At 38.6% G+C, this 27355-nt stretch overlaps 1 protein-coding gene across 1 annotated transcript in view; it reads right to left on the bottom strand.

Moving 5' to 3' along the window:
• DNAH5 (dynein axonemal heavy chain 5) overlaps positions 1 to 27355 on the bottom strand; it is a 157979-nt gene that overhangs the window by 33079 nt on the left and 97545 nt on the right. Inside the window, exons 46-58 of the mRNA XM_033058468.2 lie at positions 21576 to 21752; positions 20960 to 21164; positions 20348 to 20490; positions 19507 to 19641; positions 17856 to 17978; positions 16668 to 16881; positions 14892 to 15115; positions 11343 to 11538; positions 5712 to 5884; positions 3042 to 3172; positions 2064 to 2217; positions 1140 to 1407; positions 333 to 564 (exon numbers count right to left, since the gene is read on the bottom strand). Of these exons, the coding sequence (XP_032914359.1) occupies positions 333 to 564; positions 1140 to 1407; positions 2064 to 2217; positions 3042 to 3172; positions 5712 to 5884; positions 11343 to 11538; positions 14892 to 15115; positions 16668 to 16881; positions 17856 to 17978; positions 19507 to 19641; positions 20348 to 20490; positions 20960 to 21164; positions 21576 to 21752 (2375 nt within the window). The remainder of the gene's footprint in view (positions 1 to 332; positions 565 to 1139; positions 1408 to 2063; positions 2218 to 3041; positions 3173 to 5711; positions 5885 to 11342; positions 11539 to 14891; positions 15116 to 16667; positions 16882 to 17855; positions 17979 to 19506; positions 19642 to 20347; positions 20491 to 20959; positions 21165 to 21575; positions 21753 to 27355) is intronic.

The following is a 27355-nucleotide window of genomic DNA, read 5'->3' as shown; positions in this document are numbered from 1 at the left end:
TTTATAGTCAGTGTGGCTTGTAATCGTGAAATTACTGTAAATGTCTTCTTTTACTCTTCAACAACACAAGGGTATCATTTAGGTTCACCTCATATGCCCTCTACCCCTCTACCTCTATTTTTCATGCACCACTACTCTTCCCCCTCCCAAATACATATATATATATTATATGCAACATTAGAATAAGTTGCAGATTCACATAATTCTAGGAATTAAAAATACCTTTTATTGCTGTGATAGGAGACAAGCCATGCATTGAAATGAAGTGTATCAGAATATACATACCTCAGGAAGAAAACTACAGAAAAACAGAAGCAGCCTGAGTAGTTTACCTGTTTGATAATGTTTTCACTTCGGCATGTTTTTCTTTGTATGTGGTTTTATATCCCTGAATAAAGGTCAGGTAGGATTTGGGAGTCACATGTGTAGAACGTCTGTATCTTTGAAAGTAATCAGAACACTTTTCCGCCACTCCGTCCTGGAATGAGCCCATACACTGCACAATTTCCCTCTTTGTAACAGCAGTGCAGTCCATATCAAATGAGGACAGGAAGTGCTCAGATACTTAGGAAAGAAAGAAAGCCTAAATAAATATTCATGAAAACATCTTCGCTTATAAACAAGTCACTATAAAACAACTCAGCACGTATTAACTTGGCTTTCACACAGCTTCTGAAAACCCAGTCTTCTTTACTCTTCACTATAAAACTCAATATTATTCCACACTTTTCAGTAAAAAGTATAGCCAAGGATCTGGTATTCTTTCATCTCCAAAGTGTGCAACTTTTTTTCCACTCTGAACCTAGTTGCTACCTATCAGGGACTGGGTAACTACAGCCTTCTTCTGTATGCCCTATCACAGACAGATTCACAAAAAATCTTTCTTTAGTAGCATCTTTGCCTTCTTTACAAATGCTTTTAAGACATCTTCACAGGCAAGTTTTCTTCAAAGTGTTCAAAACCACTCCTCTGTCAGAAATATTTCAACAACTTAGTATTACAGACTCTAAAGAAGAAAATATCTACATCAAATTTTAGAATCAATTAAGTTTCTTCTGGCAAAACTCAACACAATAAAAACAGCTGCATGACCACTGATTAGAATATTATGTGTCTGCAAAGATAAATCCTACACATACCTGCCACTAGAGCATCCTTAGGCCATCGGCTAAACCAATCTATAGTGCATCCAGAAATGAGAGCAGGGAATTTCAGGGCCCTATTTCGGAATTTTTCACCTACTGGTGAAAAGCAAAGAACTAGGTGAAGATTCTGACGGACTCTGGTCATGAAATAGCCATAAAGAGCTTCACTGGTTGGAGGTCTTCGTGGATGTTCTTTTTTGAAGGAGGGAATGAGGTCACTAATGATGTCATCTACTTCATCACGTGCAAATAAGTTTGACACCTTTGAGAAGAGGGAAGATTTTTCATTATTTTATGATCAAAAATAGAGGATATAGCACAAGGTTCTTTTAATCTGCAGCATTGTAGGAAGGTACATACATCTCGGACACTGAGGTTATTAATATCCACCAACTCCTTTAAACAAGAAGTTTAAATTAAGTGATTCCATTAAATAGATTGAAATCTAACTTGCTATAAAAATTCAAACCCCACCCTCCAATGGTTTTAATTCCTTCTCTTCATATTCCAATAACTAGTAGCAATTACTCCGAAACTTAACCCTGAAATAATGAATAAGTAAATAAAATCAATTAAATCCATCCTATCCATTCTGGACATAAACTTACCATACAAAAACTAAATGTAGACTAATAGCTAATTCGACAGACAACTTTTTAAAACATCAGTAATATTTCCCAAATCTCAATTTTATTTTTTGTCCCTTGAGATAGCTTGTCTCACTCTATCCTAGGATTTTGTAGGTTTTTTAGACTGTATTAATTTCTAATAATACTCTAATGACAAAAAGCACTTGAGTTCTAGTTTTTGAAAGTGTACCCTATGACTTATTGAAAAATGTTCAAATAAATTCTGTTATTTTACTTCAGAATCATTAATTTCAAAAAGCAGAAGATTGATCAGGAGGAGGTATCTTACTTCTCCCGATGACAAAACATTGTTCAGGTATTCCAAGAAAGACTCATTTTTGATCTCATTGTCTGTAAAAAGAAAACAGGTGCCTTTGCCTTGCAGTCCTGCTGTTCTGTATAAGAGTTTCAGATCTTCCATCAAGTTTAAAGTGTTGTATGATCTACCAAAAAAAATAGTTGAACAAATACTGTTGTGTTTAAGAAAAAAAAAACCAAGAAAACTTAAGTTAGAAACAATGTCTTGAAATTTCGGGCAAAAAGATGCTTATTTCAGATAGATTATCTCTGATGAGACCCCACACCAAGGGACATTCCCACATGTGAATCTACAATTTCTTCTGCTGGAACACAACTGAAAAAGATTTAAAATAACTTCACTTCTCTAAAACGACATCCTATTTGAGTGCCAAAACTGACCTGTCCTACAGAAAGTTGGGGAGGTATTCATTCTGAGGCCTTCAGAGAAGAATTTATAATTAATTTTTTATTTTTTCTGAGTTATTTCAAAAAAAACCACATCGGGTTGAATAATATGAAATAAAGCAAAAATGTGCTTGGAAAAGGTTATCAAAATACTAATATATACGTAAAATCTACCAAATTAGAGGGCAGGGATAAAGATTCAAGTTCCTCAAATGACAGTATTTCAAATATTATACGATGAATTCATAAAGGCCTTTTGGACAGATAACCAACTAAAAATATTTTCAGTACCATTTAAGGAACTGTGTAAAGACTCAAAGATAGAATATTGGCAGTGACAAGTTTTCTCATTCTGTGAAAGACAGCAAATCATTTCCTACTCCAATGATAGTGAAAATTCACAATTATTATAAAATCTAGCAAGTTTCAATGGGTTTTCATTTCCTTCCACACTATGTGATGGTGATCAAACTACATTAAGCAGAGAAGGTGAGCCTGTTTTATTCATAGGAAGAGCTAAAACACAAAGTACTTATGTAGTTTAATTTCAGGTGATGCTCACCTTGTCAGCATTATCTGGAATGTATCATAGCCAGCTATGAAGGATGCCAGTTTTGTCAAGCTCTGCTTTCCTGAGCCACCAATTCCAACTAAGAGAGCATTTCCACGAGGAGTGCGAATCACACGAGAAATCTGTGTAACACACCAGTCATTTATTGCTACCATGTGTAAAAGTCACACACCCAAAAATCCTATGTTACCACGCTAATAAAGTTATATTAGAAATTAATAACAAATGAAAAATTTAAGGTTTAATTAAGGGATTCTATATTACTATTAATATATTCTATGGACATTTGCACTTTGCAGTATTTACTGTTGACCTGTCAAACAGTATAGCAACCATTTGATTTTGTCACTATATATATTCAGTTATCAGTAGAATTACATCTCCCACAAAGTGCAAGTAAACTTCAGCTGTGATTTCTCAGTGATGTGCTATCACAGCATGAGGTATTATCAAAATTGAGAAGGAAATATCAATTTCCCCAGTACCATGACCTCTGGATAACTTTGGTACGACACATCTCACCAGGTCCTTTCATTGTGACCCAAAAGTCAGGATGTCCCAGGCATGTTAAATTTGGAAGAAAGAGTATTCTCTGCAGCAGATAATAATACTGTCTTTATAATGAAACTTGTTATGCTTCTATTTACTTGAAATGCACAGCATCAAGTATGAACATTTGATCATGGTGAAACATCTCCCAATTAGATCTACATGTCTTTTCCACGCCATTATTTATTTTTTACATCAAAAGACAGTACCTTCCTACTGGCTCCACTTTTCCCTTCAATTCAGGACTGTGCAATGTGAACAAACAGACCCTTTAGAATTCAGAGCAAAAAAAATTTCAGCACTAACTGTGAACTGCATGCAGCACTTGTCCCACTGCCCACAGCCAAAAAACAATGCCATGAAACATGGGTGCAGGTAGATGCTACCTGATGCTGAGAAAACATGTCTTTAAGTACAGGAGACAAACCTTCTTCGCAGCCCATCAGATGCACGCAGACAAACTCTAACTGTACCCAGAAGAGCCTGCATTCATATCCAGAGCAGCACAGAGCAAATTACCTCTCAAAGACATGATAATACCAGCCAGTTGGTTAGCAGCTGGTTTCCTCCGGACAAGCAATGATATGTGGGATTGGCTTCTGTTCTCTTTATTATCTTGAACATTTCTTTGATGACTCAAGAATTCCATCATGTCAATAAGCAACCTGGGATACTTATTTGCTTACTTTTCCTCTGAGTTAAAATTAGGCATGCCAATTTCCTCTAATTTTAAATCTATTTATTTCACATATTGGTTGTAATGTATTTGTTATTTTCCATAGGTTAATGTTTCATAAGAAAGATAAGGTTTAGTCTAAGCTTCTTTATTATATAACCAGAGAAAGAAAATTTCAGTTGCACAACACCCTTGCAATATCACCGATCATTTTAATAATGGCTATTAGATCATCTCCAAGCAGAGGCACACAAGCTGTTAACTGGAAACTTTGGTCTCTGTTTATGACATCTCTCAGCTTTAACTCATTCAAGTCATATTATGTCAGTTCAGATTAGGCATTACCTCAACTGTGCATATCTCACTTTCTCTTAGAAGATATGTCAGGTCTACACAGTTGTTCCTTTCAAGAATTTAGAATCATAGAAACACTACCTATTCATTTTATCCAAACAAAGATTAATCAAATATTACAAGTATTTACCATCTGGCTACCCAAAGAATATATTCCTGATGACAAATGGCTGATCAGTGGAAATGTTAAATTTACTACATCCTAAACTTATACAGTTTTTTCCTAGGAATAAATGAGACACTTATTGGTAAGTGTGATGATCATTTGCAATTGTCCTAAAGAAATCCATAGTAGAACATCATTGATTTTGCAGTGAACTTTAGAAAGAGATTAATTTTGTGAAACAACAAGAATTTACCTTAAACATTTTGAAAACTGCAGATGCAATGTGTTTTCCAACTATAATTAAATCTAAATTTTTTTTATATTTAATATTATTTCGGGGGAAAATGAAATTAAATATTCAAGTTCTTAATAATTTATTATAAGAAATACTGAAAACCTCAGTATTCAACTGAGACAATAGGGGTTCTGGTGTAAAAATAATTTTATAATGGCTCTCTCTTATATAAGGCCTATTCTGTGTGAACAATCATATCAAGCTGTGCTGTGCTAAAAGTTATGGTCAGTTCCAATACATATTCAAAAGAACTTTAAAAGTAGTGAGCATACTGTGGGTGCACAAAAGAATTTTGGACTACATTAATTCCTACTCTGCTGTGCATAGTCCTTCAAAAGCAACCAATTATGTCTTAACCTGAATTTCATTTGACTCATTCCAAAGACAAGAAAGGCTCCCAGAAGAATTAAGAAGAAGGAAGGTTGAAATAAATTAGAATAGCTAGCGCCATGATCCCACCAAACATGAAAGATAGGTATAAAAGAATAGTTCCATATGGTGCATTTTCTGAAAAGTTTTACATATGTTTTAATACCTAGTCACAAAGTGACAGATCAAATATTTGCTAGCAATAAATTAGCTGCTGTCGTTTCAGAAGTAATCTATTTTGATTCATCCGTACTTCTACTCAAAGGAGATGTGGGCAAGAGAACAACAAATGGCAATCCAGCAAGACTGTACCTTGACTAAATGAATCATAGCATCCTCAAAGAAAACCATGTCCATTCCAGTACCACGAACATTCTCATTGTATGCTTGTAAAAACTTATTTAAACGATTCCGTAGCTGATGAAATGAGGAGATTGGTTCATAGATTTTGGGAATATCTAAACTAGTTTCCTCTGGTTTTTCATCTAGAACAAACAGCAAGTAATAAAACCTTAGTAGTTTAAATAATTGACAAAGGTTCAATGAGGGGATAAGTAAGTGAAGACAACTAGAAGTTTCACCACCCAGAAACAGGTTTATTGTACATAATATTATATATTAAATGTACATATGAGAGGTGCTGAGTGCACCCTGTCTGCAAGAAATGGTAATTTTAGCTACTTAATTTTTAAAGACAAAATGAGAAAAACCCCTAAATATTCTTCTTTCTCTGTATCTGAAACCTGAATGATGAAAAATGGTACTTGTTTAGGTGCTAGAAAAAAAAGTAGCAACAGAGAATGAAGATAAATAAATACTGTAATTAAAAACTGCAAATAATCTTTTCTTGTAAAAGAAAAATAGTCTAAATTGATTAAATAATTGCACTAGAAAAAAGTATTCTTGAAATTAATAACACCCACAACAAAAAAATATATTCACTGTGAATTAGCATACATTTGTGTCCTTAGGTGATATGAAAGGCACAAGTCAACTCTCAAAGAAAGGAGGCAACCGTGCTGCTGCAACATCTTGCCATTGATAACCTTGATCATACTGAAAGGTGACATGCCTTCATTCATAAAAATTCCTACAGTAAATAAAATTACTTAATATTAAAGTAAAATTTAAGAAAAGCTGAGATCAGCAGGGACCTCTGAAGGTCATCTGGTCCAATCCCTTGCTCAAGATGGGCCACCTAGAGCTGGTTCCCCAAGGTCATGCTCAGGTGGCTTATGAATACCTCCAAAAACATAGACTCCACAACATCTATGGACAACCTGTACCAGACTATCACAGTAGGGAAAAAAAAAAAAGGGAAAAAAAAAAGGAAAAAAAATGAAAATAAAAGAGGTGATTACTGATGTTCAAGTTCTTCAATAGATTTTATCCAGTATATATCTATGTCCTTCTTGTTTTGGGGAGCCCAGACCTGGACACAGTACTCCAGGTGTGCCCTTGCTACTGATGAAAAAAGGGAAAGGACCACCTACCTTGGCCTGCTGCCTACATATCTTCTAATGCAGTTCAGGACATCACTAGTTCTTGCAAGAGTACACTGTTGGTTCATGTTCAGGTTAGTGTCAACCATAACCTCCAGGCCCATTTCTGCAAAGTTGACTTGCAGATGGGTGACCACCAGTACATACTGGTGTGTAAGACCTTTGCTCCCCAGGTCCAGGACTTTTCACTTCCCTTTGTTGAACCATACAAAGTTCTTGTTAAGGAGAGGCAGCACTCTGACATATCAACCACCCCTCCTAGTTCTGTGTCATCTGGGAACTGGCTTTAGGGTGCACTCTGCCCCATCACCAGGTTGTCCACCAATAACAACATTGAGGATGATTGGACTCTGTGTTGACCCCAGGGATACACCACTAGTTACTGGTCTCCAATTAGACTTTGAGCCACTCATCACCACTATCTGGGCTTGACCATTCAGCCAATTTTCAATTCATCTCACTTCTAATCCAGACCATATTTCATTTAAACATATCTGACAAATCTCATTGGAACAGTGCCAGCAGGCAGACATCAGGGGGTTTTTGGTTGATGGTTTGGAATTCCTGAAAAATAATACAGTGCAATACTAGTAGAATTTTGCTCTTATTTACATACATTTAGCTCAATTAGTTTCAGGATTTCATGATTTATATATGCTACAGGATGTATTTTTCCAGTTATCCTAGATCAATCAGTTTTGCTAAGCCTCTTCTAACTTGCTGAAGAAATATACAGTAATTTCACGAATACAAGCCGCACCAATTTGACCAAAAGTTTGGTGGAAACCCGGAAGTGCGGCTAATATTCGAGGGCGGCTAATACATGGACAAAATTCTAAAAGCTGCCAACACGGAAGTGAGAGCCCGCAGCAGCCCCAAGCCAAGCTGGAGCCCGGCCGGCCCCGGCTGAGGTGGGAAAGCCTGGCAGAGGCGGGGCCAGCAGTGTGGGGGGCGGGCGGCAGAGCCTGAGCCAGCAGGGCGGGGCAGGGGGGGGCGGCAGAGCCCGGGCCAGCAGGGCGGGGGAGCCCGGGAGAACTGGGGCTAGCAATGCAGGGGAGCATGGCAGAAGCAGGAAGCCGGGCGGGTGGGGCTGCCTGGCAGCGGGGGAAGCCCAGCAGAATCGGGGCCAGCAGCGTGGGGGTGCCCGGCGGTGCGGGGGCCTACAGTGCCGGCCAGGGCGAGCAAACGCGGCTGCGGTGCAGACGGGAGGGGGCGGCCGGCGAGCCTGGCGGCGGCGGCCGGCCCGCCGGCAGGGTGAATAAACGCAGCAGCAGGGCGGCCGGCATGCCTGCCAGCGGTGGTGGCGGCCAGCCCGCCGGCAGGGCGAGTAAACGCAGCAGCAGGGCGGCCGGCGTGCCTCGCAGCGGCGGCCGGCCCGCCGGCAGGGCGAGTAAACGCAGCAGCAGGGCGGCCGGCGTGCCTCGCAGCGGCGGCGGGGGCCGGCCCGCCGGCAGGGCGAGTAAACGCAGCAGCAGGGCGGCCAGCGTGCCTTGCAGCGGCGGCGGGGGCCGGCCCGCCGGCAGGGCGAGTAAACGCAGCAGCAGGGCAGCCGGCGTGCCTCGCAGCGGCGGCGGGGGCCGGCCCGCCGGCAGGGCGAGTAAACGCAGCAGCAGGGCGGCCGGCGTGCCTGGCAGCGGCGGCGGCGGCTGGCCCGCCGGCAGGACGAGCAAACGCGGCAGCGAGGCGGTGCTGACGGGAGAGGGGGGCCAGTGAGCCCGGCGGTGGCTGCAGCACCACCCGGCCGGCCCCGTCGGCAACCATGAGCGGGCCGAGCCTTCCTGGCCCCGCCCCGAGCCAGTAAATCCCGCTATGCCGCGATACTGTTACTAATTGGCCAATTTGTGAAAGCTGCGCACGGATTCTCGCTACGAACGAAAGTGCGGCTAATATTCGGGGTGCGGCTTATCTATTGACAAAGACAGCAACATTGTCGAGGCACCGGGGGTGCGGCTTATAGTCCGTGCGGCTTGTATTCGTGAAACTACTGTATAATTCAAAACATTACCTCTAATTGGTATAATTAAAATCAATGAAAGAAGTCATTCCAGTAAAATAAATATTTCCTTAAGGCTTAGTAAAATACTAGAAGCCAATGTGAAGGTAAGTGACAGAAAGGTGGGGTAAAAATCTTCCAACCCCCAACCAAACTCCACTATATTTAGAATAGTGTCTGTAACTTTTTTCCTGTTTCAAATTTTTTCTCTATTTCCTTTCCACTGCACCAATCTAAAAGTCAAGCAGTTTCAAAGAAAAAAATAAAAATAACACACAAAAAAACCCCAAAACTAAAACCCAAACATACATACATAAAAACACATTTTAAGAAAAATCTCATTGTACTACAGAACCTACTCACTCAAAATACAGAGATTATTAATTCTCTTTCAGCTGTCCTTTATATTGCAGCTTTTGTTTGCTTGAATTCATCCTTATTTCAGAATTTTTAGATCAATATTGCTTCTTCATATGAACACTCCTCTACATTAAAACCTAATAAATGAATTGACTTCTTATTTTAACCTTTCAAAGCACTGGTTAACCAAAAGGAGTATTCCAGGTGGAAATAAATTCCTTACAAGTTGAATAAGACATTTGAGCAAATTAGCAGGTGATAAGAAACTAATAAGAAATACATCGAGGAGTTAAACTGCAGTGATACTTTAACAGTTTTGAAACATCTAAAAGCATTATATCACCTTAATTCTGTTCCTACAGTTTTATTATTAATGTTAATGCTCAAGGACAGTATAATGAAGTACAAAACCTAAGAAAGGGTAGACTTTTCCATTATTTAGAGAGGCAGCTAGCAAAATGTATTATTTTAAAGTCTTGTTCAGTCTCAAGATCTATAATCACAAGTACTAAAAAACAATGCCAAAAACAACTGATAAAAACACCTTTGAATAGGTGGAGGGTCTTGAGATCACTAGCACCACTAACAATTCCTTTAAGCTTAGATCTAAGCCTTTATGTATTTCTCTCAGGACAAACATAATGTGCTCTTACAACCCAGAGATAAAAAGATTATGTAGCATTCGTAAACATACTAATAATCTGAGCATAGGGCTCTCTGAAGTCAATGTCAGATGTCATTTTTTATATATTTAAGACTTCAGAAATCAAAGTCCCACTCTTACAATTCCACCATAATGGGAAACACTAAATGCCATTATAGGGATAAATGAAACAAAATTACACTTGTTATTTTCATTTAAAGCCAAAAACAGAAAGGGAGTTCTCAAGCCTCAGGATTTAGGCTAGGTCTTCAAATCTATTGAGGACAAAATACAGCATTTCTATATGACAGTCTCCTGCTTGGTCTAAGTTAGATTAAGTTCCATGCTAAAAGGCACATTACATGACAGGTATATATAATTTGTCATTAGGAAGGCAAATAATTTTGAGAAATATATTTATAATTTTACATTTATTCTTCAGTTCAACATAATGGTTTCTAGTGTGGACTTGAATTTTTGCATTAAAGATCACTCTTCGTCCTCTCAGTATGTCCTCTCAGACTTACATTTCAGTCTTCACTACAGTGATCAAGTTTAGCAAGTTATTTAGGGATGCAATTATTTCCTTTCTTACATCAGTTTACTTTTACTTCTATTTGATTCCTTCCAGTGAAGTACGTCCTATCTTTTATTCTCCTTTTGTCACTGCCTTCCGTCTATTTCAATTGTTCAAGGAAAGATTCAAATAGCATTGGGCATTCATGCCAGTCTCTTATTGCTTCCACTCTCCATCAGTGTGGTGATAGCAACACATAATTGAATCATCCAATGACCTTCCCCTAAACACAAACAAATGTTTTCTGTTCTTTTGCAACAATTGACAAATACTGTGAGGTCATTTAGTGAGGTCAGTGGCAACATGTTTTTGTTTGAAAAATATAAAGGTATAGCTATAGGTCATGTGGGTTTTTAAAGAGGTATAACTAGCATTCAGGAAAATTTGAATTAATAGGCATTTGTTATAAAATCATGTAACAGTTATTTCCTAAAGGGTATTGGATTGGCCAAGAGACTAATTTTTACTTTTTTATCAGATTTCTAGGGCACATTACCTACATTGCTGTCCTTTATCTAGTACTGCAATCCCACCATTTCAAGTCATTCATGACACACTTCCTTCATCATTTTGGAACAATAAAGACTCACGCTCACTACGGCAGCTCTGTCTTTCTGCCACACCAATTTAAATGAAAGCAAGGCTCCCCTATACAGACAATTTGGATATCAATACAGACTTAAAAATCCCATTAAGATAAAAATATACCACAGCTGGTAACACAGACAACCATCAAAGCCACTGAACAAAAGTCACTTTTGATGCATAAACTTAGTATGAATTTTTACAACATATTTTTCTTAGTATCTATTATCATATCCCCTTGCCTAGTCTTGTAATTTCCATGATTATTAGAGCCAATCTTTACCAGTTCTTGTAGGTGCATCCCTTAAGAAGTCAACAAAGAACGCATCTGTTTCATGATTCAGCAAAGCTTTTGGATCTTCAAATTCCTCGTCAATGAGTTTTGCCACAGCTGTATGAAACCAATTAACATCTTCTGAGGTTGTGAAACGATCAGCAATAACACACTTACATTCATGCTTCCACAGTTTTATCAGCACCTACGTAAAAAAAAAAAAAAAGGAATTTCACAGAATCACAGAAGGAAAATGGGTCAGGTTGGAAGGGATGGCAGTGGGTCATCTGGTCCAACCTCTATGCCTGAGTAGGATCATCCTAGAGCACATGCCACAGGATTGCATCCAGATGGTTCTTGAATATCCACAGTGAGGTAGACTCCTCAGCCTCTCTGGGCAGCCTGTTCTAGGGCCCCATCACCCTCCCAGTAAAGAAGTTCTTTTTGTCCCATTGTTCGGCACCACTGAGCAGAGCCTGGCTCTGTCCTCCTGATGCTCTCCTTTCAGATACTCGCAGACATTGATGAGGTCTCCCCTCAGCCTTCCCATATTGAGGCTGTACAGGCCCAGCTCCCTCAGCCTCTCCTCTTAAAAGCAGTGCTCCAGTTCCTTTATTGTCTTTGTTGCTCTCTGCCAGACATGCTCCAGGAGCTCTATGTCTCTCTAGTACTGAGGAACTCATTTGGTTTGCAAAGAAACTATATCAACATTAAAGCTCTGCCTTCATTTCTTTATTTAAAAATAAAATTAACATTAGAAAAGAAAGAGTATTTGGGGGGTTCTTCAGAAGAGATACCTTGAGCTTCTTATTCTGCCCAATAGCAATTTAAGATTAGATACAATTACCTATGTAAGAGGTCTTAATCTAGCATTCCAAAGTGAAGTGTATGAAGATTTTATTTCCCCAGCCCTAAAACCATATCCATACCAGTTAACATGTTTATGTATTGATAAACCACCTCTCTAACTGGTCATCAAGTAGAAGACGGCTGAAGATATAAAAATGATTTCATGCCAAACACAGATATCACTCCCAGTGCTACAGCCAAAGTAGTTAGAGAATAACAGCAAAGAAAAATGTTTAAGTGCTTATATCATCCCTTCTATAAATTCAATACACCTTTCAAGTCCCTCACTTTGTTCATAGGATGAAGAAGGAGGATCTGTCTGGCTGTTAACACCAGAAGAACTGCTTATAATCCGATACTATTACAGTACAGTAGCACGAAAAATTCCAGGTGCTCCTTGAAGACCTTTTGTTCAGCCTACAGCACTTTTGTACAAATGACACATACTATGTCAAGTCTCAGAACTAATATGTAAATTATATAATAGTATTTTGACCAATTGTTTCTTGCACTTCAAAAGACACTAATTGAGTGTGTGTATACACATACATATATGTGTGTGTGTATATATATATATATAAAATAACTTAAGTGTTCCATATTTTTGCCACAGAAATTAAAATTGTTTCTGAAGTTAAAAATTTTAGATGCAATAGAATTCAGGAGCTTATTCAACAAAGAGAGATACACATTGTACATGAAGTAATTATATAAACCAAATATTTAACAAATTTTCTATGTTTACCATAAACATTGCATTTCCAGCACTACATGTTTCAGAGTTTAAAACTATAAATTACAGTAATTTCATGACCAAAAGGTGCATCGGACTATAAGGCGCACCCCCCGGGAGTCGGCAAAATTCGCAACTTTGTAGCTCAGATAAGGCGCACCGGACTATAGGGCGCACTTTTTTTTTGCAGCGAGGCTCCGCCGCCAGTTCCCTCCGCACGGTTGCTAGCTGAGGTTCCGCCTCAAGCCGGCAGCCATTGGCCCCAGGGCCTGCCTGTACCCAGCAGGGGCGGTGCCGCGGGCCCCCAGGCCCGCCTGTATCCAGCGGGGCCGGGGCATGGCCGCTACCCCTCCATGCTGCCTCTCCAGGGCCAGGCTATGGCCGCCACCCCTCCACGACGCCTGTACGGGGCCGGGGGGTGCCTGTGTAGGGGCCATGCTGCCTGCACAGGGCCCGGGCGTGCCTCTGTAGGGGCCGTGCTGCCTGCACGGGGCCAGGGGGTGCCTGTGTAGGGGCGGCTCCGCCTCCACGGGGCCCGGGAGTGCCTGTGTAGGGGCGGCTCTGCCTCCACAGGGCCGGGGCGTGCCCGCCGCTGCTCCGCCCCGCCTCCACCTGGCAGCCATGGCCCTGCCAGTTCCCCCCGCGGCTCACAGCTCTCACTTCTGGGAGATTTTTTGAATTTTGTCCATCAGATAAGGCGCACTGGACTATAAGGCGCACTTCCGGGTTCCAGGGAAAATTTTAGTCAAAAGGGTGTGCCTTATAGTCGCAAAATTACTGTGCTTTTCCTTAAAATAATTAGAAGAGAAATTATGTTTTTTTGGAAGAAAGATGATCATGGAAAAAATATTACTAATACTTGTTACCATTTCTTCCTTTTAAACCATAAGCCAGAAACCATTTGAAATTAGATAGTGACTGAAAGTCTCAAGACAGTAATGGAAAGAAAGAACTATTCAATTTATTACTCAATATATGAGCATCTTCGTTGGGTTAAAGTACAGTAATTTCACGACTATAAGGTGCACCCTTTTGACTAAAATTTTGTCCCAAACCCGGAAGTGCGCCTTATAGTCCGGTGCGCCTTATAAAATGTACAAATTTTGGAAATTTGCCAACACGGAAGTGTGAGCTGTGAGCTATGGGGGGAGCCGGCAGGGCCGTAGTAGCCGGGTGAAGGCAGGGCCACGGTTCCGTGGCAGCCGAGTACAGGCAGGCCTGGGACCCCATGGCTGCCAGGTGGAGGCGAGCCCGGGGGCCCGCGGGGCCCCTCCTGCCAGGTGGAGACAGGTCCGCAGGGCCACGTTGCCACGGCAGTAGGGTGTAGGCGGGGCCAGAGGCCCAGGGACACGGGGCCAAGTAGTGGCGGGCATGCCTCGGCCCTGGGGAGGCGGGGCTGAGCAGCGGCAGGCATAGCCTGGCCCCGGGGAGGCTGCACGGAGCGGCGGCAGGCATAGCCCAGCCCCGCCAGGTACAGGCAGGCCCGAGGGCCCATGGCTGCCGGGTTGAGACAGGGCCTCGGCCAGAAACCGCACGGGGAGAGCTGGGGGCGGATCCTCGCTGCAAACAAAAGTGCGCCTGATAGTCCAGTGCGCCTTATATGATCTACAAAGTTGCGAATTTTGCCGACTCCCGGGGGGTGCGCCTTATAGTCCGGTGTGCCTTATGGTCGTGAAATTACTGTAGGTTCATTTCTTCTCACTTATTTTCTCACTTCTTTCAAATAAACTAGCATTTGTCAGTAATAGGAAAATCAAATAGAAGCAAACTGTTGTGACAGAAGAGTGGGTCTTGTTATCATTTTGAAACAAAATGGTCATTTCAGTTGGTACTATAAAAGCCAGATTAAAAAACCTTTGCCTCAAAGAAAAACACTAAAGTTACAATTTTTTAATATCAAATTCTTATGCTGAGCTACACTCTTCATCGTTTTTCCTACACGAAGTATAACAAGGTCAGTGATGTGCTGCACTTACCTGTGGTTCATTGATCACTTCCGATGTAGTGTTCAGCATTCCTTGCCAAATCCTCGAGAGGTCTCGAAGGTTGAAGACATAATGAAACTTGGCTGGTGTGGGCAACATTTTTAGCTTGGTAATCTGCCACAGTCTGCGTGTCAATGGAACCAATTTGGCTACTGTTTTCCTCACATCATCTGAAAATCCACGCTCACTACAGTAGTGCCCTTCTCCTATTACACCTGTGGAAAAAAAGATTTGCAAATCAAACACATGTTAGCACAACACCAAGAGCAATGATTATCTGAAGTTTCTGTTTTCTTTTTTTCTTCCAATCCCCAAAACCTCTTCAAATTTGTTGAGATAGCTTTCCAGTATTTATTTGAATCTTAATTCAGCCATTTTTAACACTGCTCTCCCACCAGATCAATGGTGATTTAGCTTTTAATTACAGTAATTTCACTATTACAAGCCACACCATTTTGACTAAAATTTTGGTCCGAACCCGAAGTGCGGCTTATAATCAGGTGCGGCTTATAGATGGACAAAGAACAAAAAGTTGCTGTTTTAGTTTGGAGGACAGTTGTCTGCTGAGAAAGGCAGGAACTTCTCTTTGAAATGGAGAATGTAAACCCCCTCCCTCCAAATTATTATAATTTTGAAATCAAGGGGCTTTCAGGCAAAATTATGGGAATTAAGAATAACAGTTCTTTACTAGGGAAATTAAAATAGAAATACAGTGCTACAAAGAAACAAACTCCAAACCCTGACAAAGTCAGAGTACAACCTGACACCCCATCAGGCAGGGTGTTGGCAGCAGTCCCATTAAATGGTGGCTGCATCCTCCTGCAGTGACAGATGTGATTCAGTTGAAGCAGTGCTCCTGCAGAAGGTGCAGTTTCCCTCCAGAGGTCCAGTGGTGATGTAGAGAAATCCGGTTTTCCACTGGAGTCCAGTGGAGAAAGGGGCTATCTTAGTGTCCCAAAACCTCTGGTTTTATCTTGGTAAGAAATGTTGGGTTCTTCCCCCTGGCTGGAGCAACTTCCAAGGGATGCAGTAATTTTATCAGTCACACAGTGGGACTCAATGGGCCATTAGCAGAAAATGGCTTGCTGGAGGAAGGATGGGTTGTGAAAAGATAAAGAACAATGCCCCGCCTGGTTTCAATGGATGGCCCATTAGCAGAATATCTCCCACGGAGATAAGGATCACTGCCCATACCCTCAACAGATGGTGATAGAATAGATACCTTTTATCACACTCTGTATTGTAACATGCAGCTTATAATCAGGTGTGGCTTATATATGGACAAAGAACAAAAAGTTACTGACACCCAGAAGTGCAGCTTATACTCAGTGCGGCTTATAATCGTGAAATTACTGTAACTGTACATTAAAATATTCTTTTACTCCCAAAATAGCTTCCACTGGCCTTGAATAGCTAATCTGCTGCTGAAATCGGTATGAAGCCATCCTTTGTGAAAGTCTAGTAACTCATTCTCAGCATCAGTGGCACCTGAGTAACTGTCTGGTCTTGTCACTAGAACAATACCTTCATGTCATTCTTATTAAATCTGAGCATACCAAGAGATTCAGAGATGTGACTGGACCTGAAAAACTTACGGATTGATGATGTTGCACTTGGGAAGTGATTACTGAAGAAAAATGTGCTGGTAAACAAATCAGAGGTGAATTAAGCCTCAATTTTAACAATAATGCGTATAAACAGAAGGATAAGGAAAAATCAACGACTATTTTAAAAAATGGGATGGATACAAAGCTAATTTCCCTTTACCAAAAATTTTGTCAATGGAAGAATTAGAAGGCAGAGTACAGTTGAACACTGAAAATTGTCTCTTCAGCCTCTGTGGAATATCATTGCGACCTCCTCCGGGGTGGATCATGGCAGCCAAAAACTGAACGTCCACTATGTTGGTAAATTCACCAGGCTTTTCCAGGTTATACAGTCCTTTCTGTTCCATCAGTTGCCTAACTATCTCATTAGTGACCTGTAAAATAACCAGGTTTTATATAAGACCATATTATACAAACAAATGAATGAAATACAAAACATGTTTGAAAGACCCAACAAAGAGTGTAACATTATTTTGTCACCTAACCCACGTTTATTTGCTTCAGGATAAAAGTACACGGCAAGGAATAAGCACATTTGGTAAAACCTGTGGATAAAAAGTCATGTGTTTAGAACTAACCATTCATAAGACAATTTATTCTCACTTGAATGGTGCATATTTCAATTGCTCTTGGAAATACTTCTCCCTTTTAACACAAAATTTCCAGTTTGCTCTAATCAAACCCAAACTTATCCGTCTTCGCATGTTGCAAATGATACAAAATATTTGTATTAAGTTTCCTATATAACAATCACAAGCATGGTTTTCAAGCTGAAAACATAAAGTAACATTCATACAAAAGAATGAAAAACCCTTTTCTTTAGCCGTAAAGGGATACCCTACATTTCTGTTTGATAAGCTAAAAAAACTCCACAGAGAGTACATCCTATAGCGATACTTCTATAGAAATTCTAACATTAGTTTCCAAAGAAATATACTTCAGAACAACTTTGTCAATATACATGAAGATTGGGTACTTCCATTTAGTCTGAAGCACAGAAGACACTTCTTACTTCTCAGGTTTCCCAATATTTTAATTATTTCCCACATCAGTTTGCTATTACAATTTGTGTGCCAAGGACTTCTTATTTTTAATTATAAAATGAGCATTACTAAAAAAATATTACTAAAATTATACAGGCATGCCCTAAGGAGCACTCAAACTACTTCTTGAAGTCAGCATACTTATTTTCAATCAATTCCTGACAAATTAATGTAGATAGGTTCTTAAAAGATTGTTTAAAATTAACATATATATCAAATTCACTCTATTCTGAATGACTGAGAAGCCAATTTTACAGTGCAACATGAAAACAAAGAAAACTTTTTGTCTTCTTTCAGAAACTAACCTGATCGCCCCATTCATTGATTACGGGCATGTTCACATCATCAATGAAGACTGTCATCTTTTTGCCTGCAGGTGGACCATAAGTTGTGCCCATGCGCTTAGCCACATAGCTTTCTATTGTACGCTGTTAAAAGCAATTAGCAGAATAGTTACAAAGAGGACTTTATTTCATACATGACTCAATCACTTAAACATATTGATGGTTCTGTTACATGGAATTTTACTAATTGGTTTTCAGACAAGGCATTTGCTGGAGGTAATTGCACTAGTTCAACTAGAATGTCTGAAATCCCAAGCTATAGAACACTGGTGTCTACAGTAGACAACCATGCCTAACAGTTTCATAAATATAAATAGGTTTCAAAGTTTTCTTTTATTTTATTCATTTATCAGCAAAATTGATGATTGCTAGCAATAAAGATTAAACTGAAGACGCAATTCTGGAACACCTTTCCAGCAGTCATCAATGTACTTCATAAAAACATATATTGATAATTAAACACACATATATAAATACATTCAATGAGATCATTTTGCCTAATGGTAGACTTGCCACTACTGTTGTGTTCATCATCTTTTCATTTCTCTGTTCTTCCTAAGGTCTAGTTTTTATTTACTCTATCCTAAGAAAATTCACTTAACCGCACATAATTATTCTTCAGTATAAACCTAAATATCTGTATTCTCACACTATGCCAAGGCTCCTGCCTTCTTACACAAGTGGCATCAGTTAGAACAAGATTTTAAGAAGTTAGAGTAATTTTAAAGCATGTGTCATAACAGAATGTTTTGATCTAGATTGTTAACATGAGAATTGAGTTAGTCTTGCACATCTCTTTCAGATGTCCTAATCATCGGATTCTCACTTGTCACCAATTAAATCTACATTTACTTAATAAAAAATACGTTACTTTTTTGTTTATAACCCAATAAATAGAAGAAAAAATCCTAAGGAAATTTAGACCAAAATTACATGTTTGTATATTATATAACATGTTAGTAGTGTCTACTGTGCTATACAGGCAAAAAATAGGTGATTCATCAAACTTATAGACAGCACTTACAGCCCAGACAGTGCTTCGGTCTGGTTCACCAGACTGCATTAAAAATATTCCCCAAACATATTGCCAGGAGGTTAAAAACACTTGAAATTATTCAAAATAGCTTGGTAGAAATTTGGACAGGCAGTACAGTTTGGGACTTAAGCATTCATAATTGTATGTAGAGCAGCTGCACTGCATGAGTTACTTTTTAAATGAGTAATTGGAATGACTGGAACTTATATTGCAGATAGCACACTTTTAATGACAGACTGTTGTGGGTAGCACTTATTTTACCCATGGTGTTTAATGAAATCTAACAGTTCTTCCCAGTTAGTGAGAACTGATATATTTGACACAAAAACATAATATGATGCAGAAAATAATAGGCATGGTATTTTAGAAGTCCAAGAACAGCTCAATAGCTACAGAAAAATTTGGAAGAAACAATTTTTTTACAGAAGTCTTAAATCATGCATTAGAACACTTGGATCATTTAAACAGGTGCTTTTTTATTGTTCAAAATCACTTTCAGAAGAATCCTCCTGGCAAATTATCAGAACATTCTCTGAATCCAACCATCTTGTATGAGGAGATTAATGACTACTATACCTGAAAAATTAATGGGGTTGTTGCAGATGAAAAATTCAAGCTCTTAGTCATGTGCTTTTCAGGGTTATATTTTGACATAAAACCTTTGATTATAACAGTCTTTGCAGTTCCTTGCTCACCAATTAGTAGGACAGCCTAGACAAAGACAACATCGAAATAAGATGAAACAGAAGAGCTGTGTGTCTTGGCAGAGGCTAAACAGTCCCATTTATCCTTCAAACAAAAACGAAACTAGAAAAGTTATGTTAAGTGAACTCTTTACAAGAGACATGCAGAAATAAAATAGTTAATGTCTCTTGATTTTTGCAGGCCTGACAAGTTAAAAATATTTGCAGTTAATGGTCATGTCAGCCAGCACAATCAAACAAGGAAAGGAGTTAATTACTTGAAAAAGGGATTAATCAGCTAGAGAGTCAGTATCTGTAAAATTTCAATTTCTTATGTTACACAGTTCTGTTGAAGAATAGGGTTTCATAACCTAAAGCTACCTGAATTCTGCAACCGAGTTCAATCAGCAGATATGAGCCTCCTGACCTGTGTGCTTCTCCCTCTCCCATCAATACATGAAAATATTAGTTCCATTCTAACCTGATCTCACCTGTAATTACAGTTATTTCCACGACAGAATGAAGGGGCAAGGGGAAGACAAAAAAGTCTGGAAGCAGTGACTACTCAAGAGTTCAAGCATATTTGCATGAAAGTAGCTTCTGGAAACACCATCTTATATCTAAAGAAAAAATGAAGTTCTTCCTTCTCAATAACATAATATTTCACTGCTAATCCAAAACTTTTATCATGTGTACTGTTGGCAGTGCTTTGATATGAAATATAGAAAAAGTACCTTGCTCTGTTTTGCTATGGTTTCAATAAGGAAATCCATTCTCACATTGTCAACATTAGGCACAAGAATTGAGTCATACTCTGGTGTACCACTACTGGGATATACATACTCTTCAACACGTGTATTCCAGTGCATCCATGTACCTAATAAGAAAGAAATTAAGTCAGTGTTTTAGAAATACTAGGCATCATCACTTCCTTTATTTTCCATTCAGCTCACTCATCTGTCTGTACTTCTGTCTCATATACAGTAATCCCTCACTGTGTATTCACACTAAAATTTATAGAATCATATAATCATAGAATCCCTCAAGTTGTATCTAAGAGGCTCACTCCTCTTTCCTACATAAATTACGGTAAAAACAAGGATTATCTGTTTATGTTCACTTGACAATTCATCACCACAAAGTCCGTGCAGCTTTTGTAGCAATATATCCACAATCTAAAAAGTTAAACACAACCCCACCAGTAAAGTACAGCCATAAAACAAAACTTGCTATGGGACACAAAAGAAAGTAAGCTACAAAATACTTCTAAATTAATTCTCTAAAAGAAGCACAATTTTAAAATAAATTTTCAATTCTACCCCATATCACCCTGCTGAGTTACTAACCATCAGATGCCACGAAATAATCAAACATTGTATCATCACTGCCTTCTGGGATACAGGGAAGATCAAGCTTTACTGCTGCATGGTTTCGAAGCCAGTACTCCATTTTGCATCGGTCCTCCAGCTCCAGCAATGCTCCTACACTCCACATGAGAGAGAAGACGTACAGCCTTTCCAAGAATTTTGGAGTCAGTTCTCCACCTTGCTCCTGAAGGATTGAGTTAGGTTTTAATTTTCAACAGTTTGAAAACTCTACTTGATAAATCATTAGTAACATGAGGTTAGAAGTCTTCAGTCATATATAAATTCAGAGATGTCTTCAACGACCAGACAGAATCAATACAAACCAATAACAAATCATCCAAAAAAAGAAAAACTGTCAATGCATGTTCCACATGCTTAATATAAAGCAGTGCCCAACACCAAATCCAAATGTGAGATTGTGGGAGAGGTCACATCCCAGTTATTACTTTCTAAAGAAATATAAGGTATTCCTTACTAACCTGCATCTCCACTTTGATGACATTCCAAGTCATCAAAGAGTCCCTTACGAGAAAACTTTGTTACTTAAAATTATCTCAATGTGTTAAGTATATGTAAAAACATTCACACTACCTACCTTAGGTGGGATAAGGCCATGCAGCATATTAATGCCCTGCATAATCACAAAGGCTTCCAACATCTCAGTCTTGCAGTGCAGAGACTGAGTGCTGAAGCGGTACAAGTCTGGGAATGATGAAGAATACAGCTGACGTAGAATTTCAGCCTCTTGGAAGGAATATTTTTTTAAAAATCCCTGTTGCAAAGCATGTCAAGAAAACAAATTTAGTTCCCAATGCAAGTCTCAGTAAATTCAAGTACAGTAATTCAAAAGGTTCAGGAAGCATGGAATGTTCATTTCTTGAAGGCAGAATGGGAGAAGAGGGGGTGGAAGTTAAGTTTCCATTAGGCAGTGTTTAATTAACAGAAGGTCAAATTTTACTCAAGCATGCATAATTCCTACTGGATGTCAAAGAGAACTGAAAAGAAAAAACTGTTCAATAGCACAAAAATCATATTTTTCAAATATTTTTTAATCACAACAGCTGTGAAAGGTATCCCAAAAACTCTGCAAAGAAACCATACAGCATGTATTGAACAAAAATTTGATTTATTCTTCACTTTATTTCTAACAGGGATAGAGGATAACCTGAAAGATCTCGCATATGTACAAAAGAAAATCAGGCTATCGGGGGGAGGTCTACTGCTGTGTGTTGTGTTCTTACTGTGTATCTCGGTATCTGTAATGATGTATAAACAAAACCTGAGTAAAACTGTCCATTTCTTAAGATCATAGAATAGGATTCATTCTTTGATGCATTTAATTTAAAGTAATAACATGATGCTTGGAGTTACCCTGAAGTTTTCTCTCATCTGCAGGGCAGAATACTTCTCATTTATATCCCATAAATTTATTTCCTACATTAAATAAAATCACCAGCAAAACCACTTGCAGATTCTTCCCCAAAACTCAAAACAAAATTAGGAGTAAATTAAAATTAAATTTGCTTTAAACATTTTCTCTTGTGAGAGTAGTTAAAGCTGGAATAGGCTTCTCAGTGAGCTCCTGGAGTCTCCATCTCAGAACTCAACAAGACCTTCAACAGCCTCCTGTAGGTTGACTTGACTAATGTTGTATTCTGTATTATCTCTAGAGGTCCTTTCCAAACTCAGCTACATTGTGTTTCTATGTTTCTTTCTACTACCTTCATAATATTTTGAAATTCTACTTTTACTTCCCAAAGTAAATAAATTTTGAGACTCATTAAAAATTAGGATATATATGAAAAACCTTTCTAGAAATGGGTAGGTGGAAAACAAAGTAATAAAAATGAAAAGGCAGAAGTATTTTAAACAGATATCCAAAAATTCACTGATTGTTCAAAAAATATTAGGGGTAAGCAGAAAAGCTGATAAGATGCTCTTGCTTTGGAGAAGGTTGACAAGTAATGGATCCAGTACATTTTTTGCAAATACTTTGCAAAATCTGCTTAAGAAGCACATTACATGAGAAAAGCAATGTGAAATGTTTGAGAACTATTTCACTGAACTTGGAAGTTGCCTATGTCATAACAATGCATCCAACTAGACCGCTATATTTTTTTGTTTAAGAATGGTAAGGGTCAAAAATAAAAATATATACAACAACTTCCTGAGTTATTCATATTTGTCTTTAGTCATGTTCAAGTTCTTCTGAAATATGAGCAAATACTATGTTTCATTCAGTATCTGAGAATTAGCAAGGTGCGCCTTATAGTCATGAAATTACTGTATAAGCCGCACCTGATTATAAGCCGCACTTCTGGGTGTCCGCAACGTTTCATTCTTTGCCCATATATAAGACACACCAGATTATAAATTGCACTTTCGTTCGCAGCGAGGATCCACGTGCAACTTTCACAAAGTTGCCAATTAGTAACAGAATCGCAGGATCACGGGGTTTACTGGCTCGGTTCGGGGCCGTGCGGGCACCGCTCTGGGTGGGGTTGCTGCAGGCTTGCATTTCCGGGTTGGCAAATTTCTGAACTTCGTTCATATATTGGCCACTCCGGAGTATAAGCTGCACTTCCGGGTTCGGACCAAAATTTTAGTCAAAATGGTGTGGTTTATAACAGTGAAATTACTGTATATTGCATTAAGAAATAGATTTAAAGGGAGGTATACCAAAAAAGACATCAAAATATTTCATTTATGATATAAGACCAAACAAAAAAAACCAAATGCTATGGGAGCAAATTATAAACAACAACAGGCTGCAATTTTCTAGGCAATTCTATAAGGGGGAAAGGAAGGGAAGCTGGAAAGGTTACTTCATGGTGAAATGAACATAATTTTGTTTATGCATTCCAAAATTAAAAAAAAAAAAAGGTTTATTTTCTTTAGTCTGTTTCTGTAACCAAAATATACTAAAACCATAAGGTTTGGATTAAGGAAAACACTTCAACACAACTAAATTTAGCCTGCATCTCACTTTAAAGTGAGGAGGTAAATCATGAGTGATAATGCAAAATAAAATGTTTCCTTTCTGCTGTCTTTGCAGCTGAATCTTTAGCACAATTTTAACATCCAAGAAGTGGTTGTCTGCAAACTAAGCAATGCAAGAAGGCAGAGCTGTGAGAACCTAACATCAGTAGGCCCTATACAGTGTTGTAAGCACAGAAAGGAACAACACAAATGGGATCTCAGGGGAGCCACTGTCCTAGATGCATAATTTACACTTACACTTTCCTGAGTATCCAGATTAGTTTAAAAAATATTTTTTTTTAAAAGTAAAACTGGGTAGTAACATACATAAGGCACTTGTTTTGACTGCGTGTATTTGCACTGGCAAAACTGAAGTTTTACCAGCCAGTTTTTTAGGAAACTTGTTAAACACTTTTTTCATAATAAGAATACAAATATATTGGACTTGGCAAAGGACCTCATCAAATGAATTAGTGATGATTCTCAAGTGTTGCAGAGACCTGTGACTGAACAGAAAATTCCATGTGATTTAATATCATCCTAAATGGAAAAAGCTTCAGACACTACTAGAAAAATATAGTATCAGCCCTCTGCAGCAGCCCTTAGTTCTTCACAAACAGCAAACCTCCAAGTTTGCAACAAGTCCACAGGACACAGGTGTTTCCAACACAGAAAGGAATATCTGATGACAGCGCCATTCCTTTTCCTCCTACTCTTCACCTATTTCCAGGGCATTATACCTGACCTGACATTTCAGATCTGCAGGTGGAAAAGAAAACTTGTGTCTGTTGCCAGAAATCACAAGTTTATGGCCTTCCTCACCTTGATAGTTTCTGTTCACCAAAAACATCCCCTGGCTTCACTTTTCCCAGAGGGCCTCCACTGTCTCCAGTCCCAAAGAGAGGCACCAGCACTGCCTGGCACCCAGGGCTTGGACTACAGCATACTGTCTCTTTAGATTTCTGTCTGGGTTGAAACCTCTAAATTGCTCAGGATAGTGGTTCTAGGCTGTGCCATAAGCCAACTTTTACTCCATTGCCTGACAAATTAGGGATTTGTGGGGAAGAAACATGGTTATAAATAGGAAACTATATAAAACTTACAAGCATGAGAACCTTTATGGGTTAAAGAAATAAGAAATCTGAGAATAACAGAGAGTAATCACTACAAAAGGCTGACATCTGGAAGTTATTGTGAGGCCTAGCTAAGACTAGCTAGGACTAGTTAAGAAACACTAGGTGTGAATTAGTTGCATTTTCCACTGGTATCCTATTTGATTTGGAAAATGAAATGAGTGAATGGCACAGTGGAACATTAATCTTTAAAAAGCATTTTTATAAGCAGTTTCATGTGATACATTCTAGAAAGGAGGACAGCAAAGTTAAGTCTGTTAGCACATAGTAACCTATAAATTTATGTTCTTTTGAGTCAGAAAAATCAGAGAACAAATACACTACAAACTCCTGGATGACATTCCAATTTCATAAACAGTAAATAATTCCTATCTTAAAGTTTAAAGCCCATACAAAGGAATTTAGTTTGCAATTATACTGAAATGTACCAAATATAACTTGGGTTTCAGGGGAAAGTAATTATCTGTATGATCACAGCAATCAGTATCTTAGACACACATGAGAAAGTTTTCAGTTTTGATATTCAGGAGAGAATCCATGCTTTATCAAAGCAAAATAATATCAACCAAACATTCTCAACAAGATAACCCAGACAAGAAGAAATGCAGAGACAACAAATTATTATTTATTTTTAAAGGTGTTAATCCTGAGTAGTCCACTGATAAATTTCTAAGGCAATATAGGGCTTAAGAGAAAAAAAAACAGAAATCAACTTTTTTTTAACTACTGTTGTCTCTATTGTTTTTTTAGAAGAGAAGAAAACTGCAATTAAATGTTAAAAGCCTTTTTGACATCTATTACTCTGGAACATTAGGTAGATTTTTGGGAACTCTAATATTTCATCTTTACCAAGATTTTTGCTACATGAAAAATAGGGTATGCACAAGTATCAGAATTTGTCATTCATTATATTGTTATAAGCATTCTGTCAAGATTAAGATTTATTTTTACTGGGTTTTGGGAGATGAAAGATGACATACAAAAGAAAAAAAAGGCTTTTAAAATCACTGATATTTCAAGATGTTATATGCTGGCTATTCACTCTAAAACACACCTGAAACATGTTTTTTCTGAATTATTCATTCCATGCCAGAGAGACAGAAACTGTTGCCTGGTTCTTCAGAGACTTTGCTTCTAGGAATGTCAACAGACAACCAAGCAACAACATAAATTTTAAAATTACATTCTTTGATGCTGCACTGACTTTATTTCTGCTTTGTTGAAGTCAGTGAGTTGGGGGTCTCTCTGAACTCTTCAGAGAGAAATAAGAGTGCAGGGATTAAATTAAAACCTTTGGATGGATAGAAGTATGTTAAGCCACCCACACATAAAGTAGAGGTGTAAGTTTAAGTTAATCAGTAAGTAAGTTTTAGAATGAGCTCTACTGCTTTTAGTGAATAAAAGGTTTCAGATGTCAGAGTAGGAGTACGAGTTCTAGTGAAGGTTAAAAAATATACTAGTGTTTTCAGTGGAGGCTCCAGGAACATAGTTTTAGACAAAATAGAACCATAATAAGAATATTGCTTACATTTTTCAAATAGAAATAGACCACATGCTTAGTTTTTATGCTACCTAGCTTGCTAAGAAACTAGAAATCTAATAGGTTAAGGAGTGGTGGTCCAAGTTTGTGCCTTAGCTTGTTAAAAAGATTCCATATAAGAACATGCATTGGGAAAAGCGAGTGCTTTTTGCCATTGCTTTACCATTTTGCTTTGCTTTGCTCGCTGCCACCATCAACACCCGAGAAGAAGACAGGAGCTGCCGCAGCAACATCAGCCCCACCAGGACCTCCGGGAGCAGCTTCTGCTTGTAAGACTTTATACCAAAACTTAGCATGAACTTTAATTTAATGTCTGTGACTTTGGTTCTGCAATAAACAACTTTTTAGCTGCTTTGCTCATTTAAGAAGATAACCCAACGAAGTTGGTGCCCAAAGCACCAGAGGTCTAACCTCACACTGCTTCTAAATCCCAACTGCAATAACTTTTAAGAAATATCAAGAGAATTGATACTTTCTTGAGGATTTTAAGTTCCCTGAATCACCTTTACTCTTTTTTCCTCCTTGGTCTGAAGTTGTACTATGGGCTGCCAGGTAGTTAGTGTTTTAAAAACTGAGTTATCCTTCAATTGCACAAAATAGTTTTAGTTACAAATTTTTCTCAAAGTAAAATAGCCATATTTTTAAAAGTGTAATATGTTAACTATGTTCCTCTAAAAAATTACTCACTCTTGTATAAACTACCAGAAACATTGCTATTTTAAG

Source organism: Catharus ustulatus, chromosome 1 (genome assembly GCF_009819885.2).
Source record: "Catharus ustulatus isolate bCatUst1 chromosome 1, bCatUst1.pri.v2, whole genome shotgun sequence".
In the NCBI taxonomy this organism is placed as follows: Eukaryota; Metazoa; Chordata; class Aves; order Passeriformes; family Turdidae; genus Catharus; species Catharus ustulatus.
Note: the sequence above shows the minus strand (reverse complement) of the source record. Positions and strands in the feature narration are given on the sequence as shown.